Here is a 19,578-nt window from a genome sequence, read left to right on the forward strand (position 1 = left end):
AAAAGTTTCACAATGCACAAAGCAGCTACAGCCAGCCTACATCATGTGGACCAATGGCTCTGTCCATTCATTCTTCTTTCTCTAGGCCGTCTACATAGCAGGCTTTCAATGAAAAGATGAGCAGTAAAACCACAGAGCAACTAGAAGAGTACGTAGGCCAGTACACCTCTGCAGGTGAAGGTGCACTCTTCAAATAGCAGTTCACAGGCTAAAGCTACATGGATGCACACCCACCATCCCACCCAAAACTACAGAGTTCTGTTCAGGAACAGACATCCTGAACAACTGCAGACTCTTTCCTAACTGTTATGTCTAAAGTCAATAGGGGGCGCTGGAGAGACAGCTCAGGAGACCAAGTTCAATTCCCAGCACCCACACCAGGTGGTTCACAACTGAATGTAACCCCAGTTCCAGGAGGATCCCCTCTGACTTCTGTGGGCACCTGCACTCAAGTATGTGTACCCACCTCCCTGCCTCCCTACCAACACACACACACACACACACACACACACACACACACTCTCTCTCTCTCTCTCTCTCTCTCTCTCTCTCTCTCTCTCTCTCTTAAAAATCTGCAAGAAACTTGAATTGAAAAGTTTTCACTAAGTACTAGAAACCACGGAAAAAAAGATAGGGCTGCTGCAAGGAGCTCTCAGGGAGCTCTCTACACCCCTAGACTAGCAAACCCAAGTGGGTGGGGGAGGAGAGAGAGATCTCAAGTCCAGGGCAGGGCAGAGCAGGGCAGGGCAAAGGCTCTCACTGGATAAACCAGTAGAAAACAGACTTCTGTCAACAACCAGGAGGTTCTGAAGTCATTAGGCACCAGTATGCCTGTAACTTTGGTCCATGCAGGGATTTGGTTTGGGGCTAATACCCTCACATTCCAGGCAGGTAGGAGACTATTCCCTGGGGATGACAAGAGGAGATGTGTGGCACAGAAATGAGCTGGCAGGCAGTGTAGGTCAGGGTAGACACAGCAAACTCTTTATATAAATCACAAATGCTTATACACAAAGCAGGGATAAAAGCTTCAGAAATGTGACACTCAAATCTGCACCACTGGAAGGGAGGAAGCAAACAGGCACGAAAGGGAAGCAGAGAGGTGCAGAGCAGGACCTGAACTGCCCAGCCCATAGTACCTTGTCTGAGAAATGGCTCAGCCCGTCTTCCCCATGGATTCTTCCCTGGGGAGACCACCTGGGAGCGCTTGCATCACCTGCGCCCCTCGGCTGCTGAATCTGATTTCTCCAACCTGGCTCCTGCCACATGTTCCAGTTGGGGATCACATGTGCCCTTGAGAACATGGTGCCCATAGCCACAGCTTCTCTGAGTTACCTCAGGCACACTGGCCTTGGCCCTTAGCTGGACTAGACTCTCGTAGCAACAAGTGTCACATCCTGTCACTGTGTGTTACATCACAATGTTTGTGCTTTGCCAGGCAGGGAGTGACAGTCCCACTGTGACAACCCACCTATGCACTCTCAGTGGATGGGAATATTAGCGTCAAGGAGGATGAAGAGCTGCGTAACAGGGCCAGGCCTCACTCCTGTTTCCACTGTATTCCAATGGTACTTTGCCCCAGGAACCTCAAACTTGTATGCTACTAAGACAACTTGCCAAGGGTAACTTTGATTTTACCCTTGTAATGAAGGCTCAAAAACCATACCTGCCCCCTCTCATCCCTGGAACAGTAAGGCATCTGTGCCAAGATGCCCAGCAGAAGGCTGGCAGTGTCCCTCCAGGCATGCTCTGGAACTCAAATATCCCAACACTGATAAAGGATGCCTAGAAGTTGCAGGTTTCTCTGCTGGGTTGGGAGACACAAGAAGTGATAGGCCATTGGAGGGCGGTGCTTAATCCCAGCTCTGTAGGTGGCCACAAGATGGACTCCAAGGCCTTCTGACTTTGTGTTCAAGCCCCTAGGCTCTCTTAGCCCTCTTCCTTCTACCATATCTCACAAGAGCAACAGTGCAGGTCTGGCTCTGCCCCAAGCATGTGATGTGGCCAGGCCTCTTCTCTGCATTTCTGCCTCTTGAGCTGGAAGAGGGGTGAGAACACAGCACTTCTGTGCCAAGTGTCCCAGGAGCTCACACTGCAGGCTGGGCTTCCTTCCTGCCAGCTCTACTCTCCTAAGCTGCATGGCAGAACCCAAGTTCTTTTCTGGCTGTATCTTTATCTTGTCCACACAGGGAAGGAATGAGAAGCAGCTCAGGTGACCTCCAGAGGTCCTTCATGGTTCTGGAATCTTGAAATGAGCCATGTCTGCCACTGCCACTTGCCAGCTAACTCCAGCCAGTCAGGCATTCCTAATTCTCAGCTTCTGGTGTTCTGGCAACTCCCTCTTGCCACCCACAAACATTTAATAAACATCTGCTGTGTGCCAAGGACTATGCGAGGCACACGGTGGTGTCACAGTAAATAAACAAACCATCACTACATTAGCCTGATGGGACTTTCGGCCAGAAGAATACCATAGTTCTGGAAAGGAGTATTTCTCAGGTGGTCCGAGCTGGCCTGGAGACATGTGAGGTAAGAGTGAAGGACCTCAGGTTTCTGGACGCCTTGGGACTGAGGTCACGGCCCGCACAGCATGACTATGTACAGCACCACTCGTCTGACATCTACCCTGCGGCTCAAGCCATCCTCGTTACCTCATGTGGACATCTGCTACACACCAAAACACAGTGTCATTGCTTTCTATTCTTCCTGCCTATAGACCGGGCACCCCATAATGTCTTCTCAGAGCCCACATCTGGCGGGTGCTCGATCTGGATTCTCTTTCCACATGGAGAGACATAGGTCTGAGAAGTTGCTAGGATACTTTCCATCTTGGATACTGAAGCAGTCTGGACGCCCTTTATTCACAAGGTTCTCAACCCGGGGAAGTTATAAGAACCCTTCTCATCAACAGCCCAAAAGAACTGTGTTGGCAGATGGCAATTCCAACTATTGCTGTGATGAAACACCATGACCAAAACAATTTGGAAAGGAAAGGGTCTATTTCACTTTCAGTTCCATATAACAGTTCATCATCAAAAGCAGAGAGGGAAGGAACTCAAGCGGGGCAGGAACATGAAGACAGAAGCTGATGCAGAGACCATGAAGGGGTGCTGCTTACTGGCTTGCTCAGCCTGCTTTCTTATAGAACCCAGAACCACAGGCCCAGGGATGGCACCACCAACAATAGGTTGGTCCCCCCATGAATCACTAAGAAAATGTCATCATTACTGGGGCATGCCCTGACAGGACAGCAATGCCTGTGGGTTGGTAAAGGGCAGAGATACTGCTACTCAAACTACTTCAGAATTCAGTGTTCAGACTTCTGGGGTATGGCATGTCATGCTTCTTATTTAAAAACACAGTATGCCAAGTAGGCTGGTCGCCAGGTCATGCCTGCATTTTCTCCTACAATTCCCTCTTCTATATTGTTTTGCTTTCCTAAGAGCAGATGAGCTGATCAATGCATAGAACATGCCAACCAATATATTACAACTAAAGAAAAAATAACAAAGGCAAACAGATTATAACTCTTACAAGGACAAAGTGGGTATCTAGAGGTGGGAATGGTGTCATTCCAAAGTTTAGAATTTTCTCTTATAGGAGCCATATCAGGAAAGAGGTTGGAGCCATTGGCAAACAGCTAAGGAAAAGGTCCTCTGACCTCCACCCCTAATAACAAGGAAGAGTTAGGTACCAATGCCCAGTCATTTTCAGTGCTGGCACTATTCCGAGTCAGCACGGTAAGTAAACACATGAGCAGGAGAGGTGTTTGCCACTGTCTCTTGCAGCTGCCCAATTTCATCTGCTTCACTGCTGGTCTCAGCTGTCAAGGGTCTGGTGAGCCAGGCTGGGATCCAGATGGGCTGAAGTCCATCTTCTGGAAAAATACACAGGAAACCTCTCCCAATGGTAAGTAATAGGGCTGGTGACTGGCATTTACCTGTTATTAATTCTTTCCAGGTCACCAGAGGTAACCTCATAGGCCCTGACAAAGATGTTCAATGTTTATGAGTTGAAGTATTTCCCTTGTCATCTGTTTTCAAAAAAATTAAAGTAAATAATGCCATATTAGTAATATGTTGAGGGTGAGCCTTACTCAGACCCATACACGCCCACCTCCCCATCCCCATATCTATCAATTGTCCTTTGAGTTGTTTGTGTGCTCTCTCCACTATAGTTTGACCTTGGGGGCTATGAGGAATCCCAGTAACATGCTGAATTTTCCATTGGAGACAAAACTGTTTAAAGGTGGAGGAGAAATGAGCAGGAACAGGGCCATTATCTGTTCTTATAGTACATGGCACTCCTGCTATCACAAAACATTTGAGTGAGTAATGACATGATAGGCCTTCTCCCCCATCATTGCTGTGGCCATAAGAAAATGAGAATAAGTGTCCCTTGACATGAACATATTTATGCCTACCAGTTGAAGCAATATGCAAGACATCCACTTGCCATAATGCCAGTGACTTTAGCCCCCGGGGACCGATCCCTGCTGGCTGCAAAGGACCTAAAGGGAGAAACGGGGCCCAGGCATTCCATCTTCAACCTGTTCTGTTTGATGATGAGTTAAAGTGGGAAAAGGGTGCTTAATGACCATGCAGACTGATGAACGTGACTGCATCGTCACCTGCATCCTGCCAGGAGGCAGCCACTAGAGGCCGTGATGTCTCATCAACAAGAGCATTTCCTTTATTTAGCATCCCAGGAAGAGTTCTGAGTTCTGATGTGATAGAAAGATAGGATGTAGTTGCTATTGTAACACAGCTTGCAAAACTAGATTACGGAAGTCACCAGAAGATGTAATTTTAGTCTTTAGAGAAGCAGCAGGTGACCTAGGACTAAGCTGAGCACAGTCACACAGTCAGTACACAGGTTAATAGGCGAGGATTGTGTTTCATGGCTACAAGTACAATTTTCAACTCGCAGTGTTGGGGGAAACTCTCCCTGGAGTGGCCTTCCAAATTTTAAACCCTTGGGCAGTAGTACTGAGTATTAGATAAGCCATTGCTCGAGGCCAGCCTGGGCTACCAAGTGAGTTCCAGGAAAGGCGCAAAGCTACACAGAGAAACCCTGTCTCGAAAAACCAAAAAAAAAAAAAAAAAAAAGATAAGCCATTGCTCCATGGGAACTGGGTATCAGTGAATGTTCTATCTGTTCCGGGTACTGACAGGAGAAAAGCTCTTTACAGTGACTGATCTTAAAACTTGTATGGGCTTCCATAAAGGATAATGATTATCCAACCTTCCTGGGAACCAAAAATATTACTGTAATTTAATAGCTCAAGTCATATAATACTCTCCATTTTCCTGTAGCTATTTTCTGAATGACAAAAATAGGAGCACTCCAGGGACTGAGGCTTGGTCAGTATGTTTCTGTTCTACTGCTTCCTGAGCATGTGCAGTTTCTCTTTACTTAAAGGCCACTGTTCCACCCATACAGGTTTATCTGTTTTAATGGGCTTGGGAAGTAAAACAGCCCCTAGTTAGATTTCAATGTCGCAAGAACCTCTGCAAAGACACTGGCATTTATATGTCTGAGTCCTTATTTCTTGACATGCCAGGATCCAATCATCCAGAGGGAATTCTTTATTGACCTAGCACCCTCTATGGCTCTGCTGTGGCTACATCATAATCAAGTTCACGCACAGCATGCCAGCCACCTCAGCGTGCTGCACTTTCTATTCCATGGAACTTGGTACTTGAGCCAGAAATTTAGTCAAAGGCTCAGCGGGTCCTTGTCTTAAATCTTTGAAATTTGCTGTGTCCCCTGAAGAAGGCACAGCCTTCCAAGCTCTTAGGGCTCACAGAAGAACTTGGTCAAAATACAGAGGAGGTCCAAGAGCCTGCTCAGCAGATGATGAGAATGCTCCTTGCCCCGTAACATCTCCACATTCAATGCTACACCTGAGTTTCGAGTTCTCTCAGCCTGACGCTCACATCGATCATAATAATGTACCTTCTAAATAAAATGAAAATTAAAAAAAAATCCTGAGGGCTCATACATGCTCAGGCCATCTGTTTATAATCCTCTGATGTGTTTAAATTTATGCTTATAGATTCTAATAATCAAATTACATATGGAGACCAACACCCGTCATATCGATAAGCAGTCCGAAACTGCTGGATGGTTTAAGGTCATGTGGATACCATGCTAAAGGTCTCGGTGGGGTAGGATTTCCATTCACTGGAAAACCAGAGACTCTGAGTTGCTCATTCCTCCAGCAATCATCACAACTAGCACAAAGCTGTGAAAAAGGAATCAAATGTGGTGGCAGCTCAGATTCTCTATTTTCTAAGCTATAGTGTTCAAGCAATGCATTTAAAGAAGGACGTAAAGAATATAGAGCTGAGAGGCCTTCTTGCCAGAAGTGCCCTCTTTTGTGACACAGCAAGAATTTCTATCAGGGGGCTGCAGAGAGGGCTCAGTGGTTAAGAGCACTGACTGCTCTTCCAGAGAACCTGGGCTCAATTCCCACCACCCACATGGCAGCTCACAATTGTCTGTAATTCCAGTTCCAGGGGACCCGACACCCATGGCAAAACACCAATGCACATAAAATAAAACTAAATAATTTGGGCTGGAGAGATGGCTCAGAGGTTAAGAGCACTGACTGCTCTTCCAAAGGTCCTAAGTTCAATTCCCAGCACCTACATGGTGGCTCACAACCATCTATGAGATCTGGTGTCCTCTTTTGGCATGCAGGCATACATGCAAACAGAATAATGTATACATAATAAATAAATAAATCTTAAAAAAATTCTATCAGTGCCATCTTAATTTCCTCCCTGTTCTCTTTCTTTTTTACTGTCCTTATCTCTACCTGCTACTAGAAAAGCCATAATAATAGAATAGAAAGATTCATACAAGGAACATCCAGTCCTAACTTCCTTTTTCTGTGCATTATTCAAAGCTCTCTGCCACAGCTCTAGATCAAAAAAAAAAAACAAAAAAAAAAAAAACACCTCTATAGAAAACCAAGGATTTGCTGGGTGTGATGGCACATGCCTTTAATCCAAGCACTGAGTTCTAGGCCAGCCAGGGCTACACACAAAGAAACCCTGTCCTGGAATCACCCCTCCCCGCCCACCAAAAACAAAAGACCAAGGATTTATCTGTAGAAACTCAGACCGAAACTTTCCTAACTCAAGCAGCATTTGTACTTCAACTCCATTCTCTTTTAGCAGGCACTTTACTACCTCTGAGTCACTCTCTGACCTGACAGCATGTTACCATCTGTGCCTCGACAAGACAGCAATGGCCACGGGTCGGTAAAAGGTGCAGAGATAAACCGCTCTGGAGACCGTTTCAGAGAACTGTGTCTGCTTTATTGCATGTGAGCAAAAAAGCACGTATATGGAAGCCTACAGACTGTGACTGGTTAGCACATTACCTCAGATTGGACAGTGAGCGCTCACACCACCAGGATCTCTACTTGGAAGAAGCAATTTAAAGAAGAGTGGACGACTCATGCTACTTCATAATCAAGTGTTCTGACTTCTGGGGCATGGTGTGCCATGCTTCTTATTTAGAAGTGCAGCATGCCAAGAAGGCTGGCTGCCAGGTCATGCCTGCATTTTCTCATACAAGAAAATGCCCTACAGTATATTCACCTACAGCCCTATCTTATGGAGGCATTTTCTTAATTGATGTTCTCTCCTCACAGATGCCTTTGGTTTGTGTCAAGTTCACATAAACTAGCCAGCACATCCATGAAGGGAACAAGCCACTCCTCAGCTTCCACACTGGGAGAAGAGAAGGGAGGGCACACGCTAACAGGGCTCTGCTGGTCCCTTGCTGCAGCCTACAAAGTCTTTAGTGACATCCGGAGCCTGAGTATTTGACCCCAAACCCACAGTATCTCAGTGAGGCCAGGAGGATTGCAGGACAGTCTTTCTTCTGAAGACTACCACCGGAAGGAACATCACTCCCTGTCACAGATGCAACACTGTACACACACCTACAGGACCTCCGGTAAAGCACAGGGCCTCCATCTCATCAACTTCCTATGACCCATCACACCCTACTCTGATCCTTCCAACAGGGAGGGATGAGTCCTCTGGTCTTCTGTTCCTATCATCTTCATTGATCTTTGGGTTTTTAACTCTGGCACTTGTGCTGAAAGAAAGCAAAACATAAGGAGTATGTACCTCTAGAAAACTTTCATGTCTACGTCTTGCTTTTCAGATGCCAGATAGTGCTCTCACCCTCATTTCTACAGGGTTCTTCCACTTTCACGCTGGACTTTGTCCAATTTCCAATGTGCCTCCACTTTGGAGCAGAGAACCTAGGGCACCTTGGTAGGACGTCCCCCTGAACCACTGGCCTGCATCACACCTCACTGGGCTCCCCAACTGCATAGGATGATGCTCCTTGCTGCAGAGCCCTAAGAGGGCCCAAGGCTGAGGCTTATGCCTGGGTCTGCGGGTGCCCCTACTGCTTTACAAACAGGCAGCTTCTATCCCAGCAGGACCAAGCCTAGGACCTCACTCCTGTCCCAGATCCTGGTGTTTAGTAACAGCCCCACACTGGCTGCTGCCATCCTGTTTCTGGAATTGGTCTTCAGAGGAAGGGGAAGAAAATGGGGTTCGCTACTCAGCAAAGGAAAGGAAAGGAAATGGGGTTCACTGCCCAGTAAAGGCATCCCGTGCTCTGATTGTTTAAAAGTACAAACACAAGAGAACAACTTTAAGGGTAACTGAATTATCAATCTTGAATCAAATGTTTAACCTGACAGACTTAAAAGTGGATAAAGTGGAACCCCCTAACTCTATGTTGTTGAATCCTAACTCCAAAAGCAGAACACATTAAATAACAGGGAGGAAGGATGTTCTATTTTCAATTTTTTTTTACATTTATTATTTATTTATTGGGGGAGGGTTATGTATATGCATCTACTCTTGTGTGATTTTGTGTGTGTGTGTTTGTACCTGTGCCTACAGAGGCCAGAAAAGGGCTCTGGATTCCTGGAGTCAAGAGGTACAGATGGTTACACAGCATGGATGCTGGGACCTGAACTTGAGTCCTTTGGAAGAGCAGCCAGTGTTCTTAACCACTGAGCTTCAGCCCCAATGAAACTATTCTTTTGTTTGTTTGTTTGCTTTGTTTTGTTTTGTTTTTCAAGACAGGGTTTCTCTGTAGCTTTGGAGCCTGTCCTGGACCTCACTCTGTAGACCAAGCTGGCCTTGAACTCACAGAGATCCGCCTGTCTCCCCCCCCACCCCCCCACCCAGTGCTGGGATTAAAGGAGAGTGCCACCACCACCCAGCTCCAATGAAACTCCTCTTAACAGAGCTTCTCCACAAGGCTGCTGGCCCAGTTGGCTGCACCCCATGTCCTCAGTGCATGTGGTGTGCACTGGACAGTGGAGGAAGGCAGGTCCTTAGTGCCTCATAGGCATCTGTGTCCGTAACATGGACCAGATCTGCACACCACTACCCCCAAGGTCCCTCCTCGAACTCCAGGCTTCCACAGAGGCGTGAGCCCTTGTTCATCCTTCAGCACACAGCCTAGAAACTGGTAAGAATGAGTGAGCCACAGCTGCCACCAGCTGGCATGGTAAGGTTCTCTTCCTGGTATTAAGTTCTCACTGAAGACCAGCAGCTCTTAGGAGAAACCCACAAACACTCCAGTGTAAGAGGGATGGACACCCTCAGAGTTCTGTGACCCCAGGGATCCAAGTCAAGAGCCATGTGGAAACAAGTCAGCCTGTCATAAACAGCCAAGTGCCCTGGAAGGAAATCAATAGACTGACAAGTGGGATTAGGGTTGGGATAGTCGTCCCTCTAGGTACTCATACTCCCAGTCCCTTTACTCCAGCCCTGGTGTCATCCACTCTGGCCCTGGTCCCTCATGTCCAAGCCTGGTTTACAGTTTTCACTGTCTGCCCTCTCAGGCTGTTTCTGGCCACCCAACTCCCTTCCAGCTCTGCAAGCCCAATCCAACATTTGTCCTCAAAGTCCCAGGGAGCCAGGATACTATGAGGAATCAATACCAAAGACCACTGAAATTCTACAACTCCATGTGGAAAAGTATGCCTCCAACAGCTTAATCAGTGACTGAAATCCAAAGAAAAAACAAAGGGAGGATGAGCTGCCTGACTTGCAACTGAGGGACAGCCCTCCTATCCCCCCAAACGTGGCTGTCTGGCATTCAGAGCCGTGGCTAGACAGTGAAGAGACTTGTCAGCAACAAGATGGAGCCTACTTGCCCTGAGGTCCCCATCTCTGTGTGTGCACTGCTCATGTGTGCAGCTGAGAAGCAGGGAATGCAGAGATACTATGGCTTGGGAGGTCCTGGCCCTGCCCCTGAAGAGCCCTGTGAAGCTAGGGATCCAAGTATCCGAGACACCAGACAGCACCAACAGTGAGGAAGCACCCGGCACTAGTAACCTATCCTAATCAGAGAAACACTATCACAGACTGGGCATCATGATCTGTGGCCATGCACACTCCACTCTGTATCAGAGGACATGACTAGATTGCTCTGACATTAGCAATGAGTGAGCACATGGCTGACAATGGTACACACAGAAGGCCTGGTCCTGGGACCAAAATGGGACCTTCTGTCAGGTGACACTTAGCCAAAACACACTACCCAGCAAGCACCCTGCAGTCTTCTAGAGGGGCAGGTAAACTTCCAGGCAGGCCTGGAAGTGGCTGCAGTTGCCATACCTTACCGTGTCTACTAAGCATGTGGACTAGCCAGTGGTCTAAAAGCCAGCATCGGCTTGCTGAAAATGGCAGTTCTCAGCTACCAGACTTGGGTTCCTAGAGAGGACGTGCCATGCTCCTTGAAGATCTTCAGTCATTTATATCTGAGCGCCTGCCACCACCAGGCCCCCAACTACAAAGGCCCTCCATGTACCCACCATGCCCAGCTCTAGGTGCTGGCCACACAAGGCAAACAGGGTTACTCTGACTCCACTAAGCTACAGAACAACAGGCACCAACAGGTGGGGTGGGTACTGAGAGCTGGCCCAAGAGCACTGTGACAAGCACTATCCTTTGTGTCTTCATCTCCACGTCTCATTTGTCTCTGCTTCTACACAGGAAAGCAGCAACCCCTCAGAGAGTGTGGAGGAACAAGGCTTTTCGGGACAGAGTTCCAGGAGACCACAAGCAGGGCAGACACACAGGTCCTGTATCCTGGTGCCCACATCCCAGCCCTGCCATGTTCTACTCTGAAAGTCGGCAGTTCTAACCCATCTGGAGCTTGTTTTCCTACCCAGCTGAGTTTGTAAGCAGAGCTCACACCAGGGAGGCAACTGTGAGGACTGAAAGCAAGCTCAGGCAGTCACTCGTGATCTCGAATGTTCTGTGGTAGTGTGACGCAGCTGCAGAAAAGCACAGTTTCTGTGTGTATGGCTGATGGGCTGTCAGAACGGATGCAGCCTGCTGCAGGAAACACAGAGGCACAGACAACCCAGCTTCATGGGTGCTTTTGTAACACTAGTGGGGCCATAGCTTCTCTAAGGCCATCTTCTCTCACCAAGAGGGGCCCGCCTGCCCACACACCTGTATCTGCATGGGCAGAGGGCAAGTGCCAGCCCAGCCTTGCTCCAGATGATGTCTATAGCCACAGCTCTAAGGCAGCTCCCCCTAGTTTTGCTCCAACCCCTCCAACATACCCTGCTGTTGAGCAGCTGGCAACATGTCTGTCCCTGTGACCCTTGCTGCCTTAAAAGTTTCCAGGGCAGAGGTGCCTCTTGCCATCCAGATTCCAGTTTCCACCTCCGTCCATACAAGACAGCTGCAGCCAGCAGTCTGAGAAAAGCATACCCGCTCTCCTTCACTTCCACACACTCTGCACCTGTAGGAGCAGCTCCCTAAGTCTCCAGACTTGTTCTCTACACGCCCTGCCATATCCTCACAGGATCTCACACGTTATCTGCTCGGTAACACATATCCAGTTCTCTTTTGCTCTGGGGCCAGGATTTTGCCAGGTTGTCCAGCCTGGTCTCCCACTCCTGAGCTGAAGGAATCTTCTGGCCTCAGCCTTCCCAGTGCCGGGACTATGGGCATATAACCATTTATTCAATCAGTCCTCTCACTCGGAACACAGGAAACAAAAGTGCTAGTGAAGTCTGAGCTCGGCTACCCTTTAAACCTGGGGCATGAGTGATCACTTGTTTCCTTTAGTCTGTAACAGCAGATAACAGTTTTTTAGACATGCTAGCCCCAGCTAACATGAGTGCACACTCGCCTTTCCCTCCTCTGGAGCCTCCTGTCAAGAAGGTACCCACACAGTGCTGTAGACTCCACTCCATCTCATCTGGCAGCCTCTCTAGGGGGCCAGAATTAGCAGCCCCCTTTTACTCTAAGGCCCAAGGTCACACAGTCAGTGACAGCACAGCTGGGGTCCGAGCAGACACACCACCAGCGGAAAGCCCAGCTCCTCACCCTGTCCACGCAGCCCAAAAGGAAAAGAAAGTTGCAGGGGGTTTTCCGTGGGTAAATATGGTCCAGTCTTGACTTTCATGGCTGGAGTAGAACTCAGTGAGGATCCCTGCCTAGCATGCATGAGGTGCAGAGTCCCATTCCTAAGCCACCACCACCAGAAAGAAGACAGTTGGCTTTTCTTTAACTAGTGGACAGGAAAAACAAGTGGGCTGGGGGAGAGTAACTTCCGAAAACAAAACCAGTCACAAGATAACTTCATCAGGAAGGGAGTTCCCAAGACACAGGCTGGCAGGCAGATGCTCCACCGAGATCCTGGCCCTTTGTGTAGCCCTCTGACCGCTTGCCTGAACTTGGCAAAACAATGTCTTATCATGGCCACTCCTGTGTAAAAGCTGCCTAACTACTGTGTGTTGTTGCCTGTCACACGGGGCTAGACACCCAAGAACACCGGAGGGCAAACCATCAAGACCTGTCACAAACACACCTCAGCTTGTGAGGGATCCACTGAGGGCTGGAGCATTCCTAAACTCCCTATCTCTGTCACCACCCACTGGATGGCAAATGACGCTGGTTTTGAGTTACGTTCCTCTCCCCGACTCTACTAAAACCACAACGGTACACTGGACACCGGCAACTGGGCTCTGCATTACCTCCCAGAAGCTGTCGCTGGACACTTCCACTCCCACAGACTCGTCGTAGGTGATAGACATTTCTGCAGAGGATGAGGGGATGGCAGCAGATACTCTGGTTCAGGGATCCACTTCAGATGCTCAAAACCTGCAGAGAGACCTATGAGAGACAAACACAGATGGTTGTAGTTTTCCCATTCCAGGACAAAAAGCAAGGCATCTCAATTGAATGCACGGCACCAACCTCAGCATATTGGTCTCTCCTCCCCTGCCACAGGCCAGCTTCTCTTCCCTGTCCTACCACTCGAGTCTCCGCTCACTGAGACTGAGGTTTGCACGCACCTCCCAGAGATGCCCCAGGAGCTCAGCTGACTCTAGTGACAGCACAGAAGCTCTTCTGAGAGCCATCCAGCCTTCGTCAAATAAGGATGGGGTGACTTCCCCACATTGCACCAACTGTCAACTTGACTACATCTGAAATTAGCTAAAATCCAAGGGGCTGGGCGCACTTGTGAGGGATTTCTTTTTTCTTAATTACATCTTCTCAAGTCGGAAGATCTACCTTTAACCCGGGTCTTCTGAGGTGGAAGATCCACCTTTAATCTAGAACACACGTTTGGCTACATAAGGACATGGAAAAGGGGGCTTTTGCTCTCTGCCTATCTGCCACTGCTCTCACTGGCAAGTCCATCCCTTCACTGACGTCAGTGCCTACCTCTTTGGGATTCCAGTGTATACTCAAGACCAGCCTCATGGACCAAACAACTACTGGATTCTTGGGAGATACTATTGTTGGACCAGTCTGTAAGTCACTCTAATAAATTCTATCAGTTCTGTTCCTCTAGAGACCCCTGACTAATATAGTTAGCGAGGACAAACAAGAGTTACTTGGCACACATCTGACATATTAAAGTGTCCACCCTGCAAGCTCCCCAAAGACAGCGAGAAACACTAAGGACTGTAACTGGTTTTGTTGCTGTTGTTAGTTATTGCTTTGGGGACGAGCATTTTCGCGGGGGCTGTCAGCTTCCATTACTCAGGGAGGAGTGGTGGTCACCTGCTGCGAGGGAGCCTTGTGCCCTTCATGCATGCACTTAGTTCAGTCCTGACTAATATGGGGCAGCAGTCATCCCACGCCCCATTAGAGCAGGGAAATGGGCACAGAAAGGGCAAGGAGTCTGTCTAGCCTGGGAACAGAGGACGGCCTGGATGATACTAACTGCGGGGTGCTGTGCCCTCAGGAGCTAGCTAAGCCCTCTCCTCAGACACAGCTGTGAGACTTAACCCTCCTGGTGGTCTGAGCAGTAGCTCACACTGTGAATCTGACGGATGATTCTCTCAACAAGGCCTTGTGTAACACGCACATATTGCCCCATACATTACCTTCTTATTCTTTCATGCTGTCATTTATCACATATTCTTGATCATTTAAAAATATCTCACTTTTATTTGAGGGAGAGAATGTGCATACATGAGTCCAAATGCCCATTCTCTGAGCCATCTCTCTGGCCCCGGTCATTCTTCTAGCATGTCCTGTGCATCTCCAAACACAACCTTTCAATTTGTTTCTTTAGTTTCACCAAACAACAAGGTCTGCTGGCCAGGCCCAAACCGAATCTGATGCGCTGAGACCCTGACCTAGGATTCCTATGGTTTCTCAGCAGTGACAGTCCTTTGTATAGTTCCCTTGCATAACAGAGTGCTAGGCTAGGCCTTCAATATTTTCAGTGCTCTAAGTAGACTCTTTAGTGGTTTTTCTATTTTAGCTGATAATTGTCAATAAATAGAAAATGACCTACCTACCTTCCTTCCTTTCTCTTGTTTTGAGACAGGGTCTCACTATGTAGCCCTGGCTGGCCTGAAACTTGCTACGCACAGACAGGCTGGCCTTAAAAATCACAGAGATCTGCCTATCTCTGGAAAAAAGACATGTGCCACCAGGCCCAGAAGGAAAAGATTTTCTATAAACACCATAAATCCAGCCACTTTACATTTACTATATATACATCTGCTTGGACTGTATCTATACATCATATATACACACATTATTATACATCATATGTATGCATCATATATAGACTACATTTATATATACATATACACACACCATATATAGATACACACATATATATGTACATACATCATATATAAACACTTTATCTACACATATGCATACACACATATCATATATAGACTATATACACATATATGTATACATACATATATATCACATATATAGAGTATATCTACACACCACAGTCCCACAGTCCCAGCTTATCTCCTCCTCTCTGTGGCTTTTCTTTTTCTTGCCTTAGTACACCGGAGAGGACTTCCAAAGACCAATCTTTCAACACTTCAGCACCAAGGACAAGTGTGCCTTGAGTAGAGAATGCTGGTTTGGCAGATGCAAAGCCCTGGGTTCAACCCCAACACAAAATGAAAACTAAGTATCTGCCATCACCTCTGGCTTCAGTTTTCATTCCTTTTCTAGCTCCTGGGAGTGAATGTTCACTGCTTTAATCTGCAGCCTTTCTCTTTTCTAAAATACACATGGAGAGCAAGAGTCCCTCCACATAGCATGGGCAGCTGGCAAGGGTGCACAGGCAGGTGGCTCAGGGGCACAGGCAGCAGGGCTTCCTGTCCACATGGGTGGTCAAAATGGGTGAGGACAAAGAAATCTCATCTCTGGACATCTGTAACTGGTGATGGCACTTGAGTAACAGAATCAGAGCTCAGGCTTCTGGATCACACAGGAGCATTCTGCAGCGCTGCTGGCGGCTCTCCTTCATTACCAGATACTGTCAGCAGGTCTCATTTTATTCACCCGATAAATAAGATTCTAAGTCTCAAGCCAGGCGGGGGTGGTGCACGCCTTTAATCCCAGCACCCAGGAGGCAGAAGTAGGTGGATCTCTGTGAGTTTGAGGCCAGCCTGGTCTACAAAGCAAGTTTCAGGACAGCTAGGGCTGTTACACAGAGAAGCCTTGTCTCAGGGGTTGGGGGAGGAGGGAAGATTCAAAGTCACAAGAATAGACCAGTGCCAAGGATACAAACAGCCCATGGGCTACACCTCAATTCTCTTAAATAAAATTCAGAAATAAACTGCATGTGGTGCTGTGTGCCTAACCCCAGGCCTCTCAGGAAACTAAGTAGAAGGATTCCCTGGATCCAGAGACTTAATGTTAGCCTAGGCAACATAGTAAGACCCTGTTCGATGTGTAAGTACATAAATAAATAGTAATATAGTATTAATTCTAGCCTAGGCTAGAATGGGAACTAAGTAAAGGACTAGACATTAAGTTTGGTTAAATGCACACAGAAGAAATGCGTGGCCTTTTGATGCTGTAAGTGAAATTAAACTGGCAATTATTGATAAACACTAAACTAAAATCTAAGGATGTGGGCTAGAGAGTCGGCAAACAGCTAAGAGCACTGGCTGTTCTTCAAGAGGACCTAGGTTTGACTCTCAGCACCCACATGGTGGCTCACAACTGTCTTTAACTCCAGCTCCAAAGGATCCAACACCTTTTTCTGCACAAACATACACATGAAGGCAAAGCACTAATACACATTAAAAAAAAAAAAAACCTAAGGATGTTACATATTTATACAAGATAAGTGTATTTATACAAATAAAGCTACATATTTATGCAAGACAAGAAAAACAGCATGGTGGTTTGAATTTGTATAGCTTCCATAAGCTGTATGTTTGAACACTTGGTTTCCAGTTGGTGGAACTGTTTGGGAAGGATTAGGTGTGGTCTTGTTGAAGAAGGTGTTTTACTAGTGGTAGATTTTGAAGTTTCAAAAGACTTCTGTGACTCCCAGTGTTCTCTCTGTCCTTTGGTTGTGGATCAAGAAGTGAGCTCTCAGCCTGGCAATGGTGGCACACCCCTTTAATCCTAACACCCAGGAGGTAGAGGCAGGAGGATTTCTGTGAATTTGACTCCAGCCTAGTCTACGTAGACCAACACTACACAGACGTGTAACTGAGGACACCTAAAGCTGCAAAGAAACAGCTCTAAGGTAAAAGCAGAGGGCACAGGATGTAACCATACTCCAAGAGAAAAGCGTTTCCAGTACAAAACTCTGGCTTTCTCTTCTAGTATGGACCCTAATATGAGAGCCTTCCCTCCTGGGTGAGAACCAGCTACCAACAAGGACAGATAGATAAATTGCATCCAAAAAAAGCCACATTCAACCCCATAGATAGTCGAAGACCATCAAAGAAGGAACTAGAAGAGCTGCCTGATGATGTCACATAGGTGTTCAGTCACTAAGTCATGGCTAAATTATGCTCCCAAAGAAGGCTCTTTTTCTGGAAGCTGCCACATTTGTGTCAAATATAGCAAGCCTGGTAAGAACATGTAGCTGCCATGTTCTGCACACCTTTTAGTACCAGCAGGTAGTCTATGCTGAACTTTAGACAGGTTTCTTGTTCCTTAAAATCCCTACACACATATGCTACTACCGCCATTTTACAGGCAGGCAGGTGAGTACCCAGGATTCAAACCACTGGTCCAACCCCTGATGTGGTTGAAGGTTTGCCATTCAGCTGGGAGTTGCAATCACTGAGAGAACTCTGATGACATCAAAGGATTAATCCCCACAAAACTGTTTTGTTGTATAAGATTGAGAACATAACGGCATCACTGGGAGGTGGGCCCTACTTGGAGGAAGGCCACTGGGAACATGCCCCTATGGAGATGAGCAGATCTGCCCCACCACAATGGAGTCATGGCCACGAACAGAAGAAACCCTGAGCCCAAACATTTACTCCCCTTACACTGTTTTCTCAGGTATCTGTCACAGTGGCAGACTCAAGGAGGGGGCGAAAACAAAACAAAACCCTAACACAGTCCAGCATGTGGCAAAGTTCACTCCACAATGTCTGCTGCATCTCCCCCCCCACCCCCCCACCCCCCACCCCCATCCTGCTCAGACTCAGCTTGCTGCAAGCCTGGGAGGCCACTCCTTCTGAAACAGGCTGCAGCTTCGGGCTTCCCTACTGACAATGATCTCAGAAGCATGTGCCCTCTCATGATTCACAGCCCTCCTCTGTGGGGCAGGATGCAGCATACCACCTCCTGAGGCATTACGAAGCTCAGGTGGGCTTTAAGGTATGGTTGAGTGGTAGAGTGAGGTCCTAGATTCAGGAGGACACTGGTGATAACAATTATTAAAGAACTCTGGAAAAGCACAAAATGACAAGCCAGCCATCACTGTTCTTTCTAAAGATGGGCTGGGCCTGGCACATGGTTTATGCAGTTCACACAGTCTGGCCTCAGAAACTGACTGCTGACTTCTTCCTAAAGAAACTGAGTTCTAACGCTCGAGCAGAATCATTCAGAGAGTTCTGAGAACTCCCCAGTGCTGTTGGGGAGGGAGAAGGTTAGTTACTCTAATAATTCAATGTTTTGGTTATTTTTTTTTTTAAGATTTATTTATTTATTATGTATACAATGTTCTGCCTGCATGTATGTCTACAGGCCAGAAGAGGGCACTATAGATGGTTGTGAGCCACCATGTGGTTGCTGGGGATTGAACCCAGGACCTCTGGAAGAGCAGTCACTGCTCTTAACCTCTGATCCATCTCTCCAGCCCCTAATAATTCAATGTTAATGATGAAGACACAAGGATCTCCCATCACATCAACCAGGAGGACAAAGACACACATTCATTGTACAGTAAGAGTCTCAATACAAGTTGAGGCAGATGAGTGACTTGGTGGATGCACAAGGACTCCCAGCTAAGGGCTCCCCCTTTTGGACCTCTCTTAGAAGGATGCAGAGCTTCTGTAGCCACCCAGTGAGCTGCCCATCATGGATAGGGCAATGGGTGTCGCCTCAGTTCAGGTTCTCCCAGAGGCCTTAACACCCCAGTAATTAACAGACAAGGACAGCACAGGCTACTCCGCTCCCTCAAAAAGGAGATACTTCTCTTTTACTTTTCGTGTCGCTGTGATGTGATACCAGACAAACCAGCTTGAGGTGGGAAGGGTTTATCTGGGCCCCGGTTTGATGATTCAGTCCACCAATGTGAGGAAGATGTCCCTGTGTGAGTTAGCTGGTCACACTGCAACTAGAGCCAGGCAGCAGAGAGAGCGACAAATGCTGGTGCTCAGCTGATTTCTCCTTCTCGTCAGTCTAGGACCCCACCCATTGGATGGTGCTGCCCGCATTACAGTGGGTCTTCCCTTCTCGGCTAACCCGGGTACGCCCTTACAGACACATCTAGACTTCTGTCTCCTAGGTGATTCTAAATCCAGTCAAGTTGACAATGACGATGCAACAAACATGCAGCCTGAGAGCAAGAAGATCCTAAATATAAAAGCCGGGCTGGGGGCCATGCCCAGAACTTGGGGGGCTGAGGCGACAGGAGTGCTCCAGGCCACCTGAGCCACAGTGTGAGACCCTGTCTTATAGCCAGCTCACAGTGCTCCCGCCAACGGCACTCACCAAACAATCCTGTTTTAAGAGGCGCTCCTAAGAGTCCAGGAATGAGGATGGAGCAAGAATGTCTAGGTCCCTGTCCCCACGACTTCTGCTG

The 19,578-nt window shown here is 47.6% G+C and overlaps 1 protein-coding gene across 12 annotated transcripts in view; it reads right to left on the minus strand.

The window, feature by feature from the left end:
• The window catches only part of LOC102920427 (protein kinase C and casein kinase substrate in neurons protein 2), a 110,721-nt gene that overhangs the window by 21,458 nt on the left and 69,685 nt on the right, over positions 1-19,578 (minus strand). For 9 of the 12 annotated variants that reach the window (XM_076556444.1, XM_076556449.1, XM_076556441.1 and 6 more), the window contains one exon: positions 13,052-13,190. In XM_076556444.1, coding sequence (XP_076412559.1) covers positions 13,052-13,111 — 60 coding nt within the window. In that variant the 5' untranslated portion in view covers positions 13,112-13,190. Of the gene's footprint in view, positions 1-1,139; positions 1,371-13,051; positions 13,191-19,578 lie in introns of those variants that run through there. The other 3 variants (XM_042265204.2, XM_042265208.2, XM_076556447.1) reach the window with 3 other exon arrangements.

The sequence above is a fragment of the Peromyscus maniculatus genome, chromosome 20, assembly GCF_049852395.1.
Source record: "Peromyscus maniculatus bairdii isolate BWxNUB_F1_BW_parent chromosome 20, HU_Pman_BW_mat_3.1, whole genome shotgun sequence".
Lineage (NCBI taxonomy): Eukaryota > Metazoa > Chordata > Mammalia > Rodentia > Cricetidae > Peromyscus > Peromyscus maniculatus.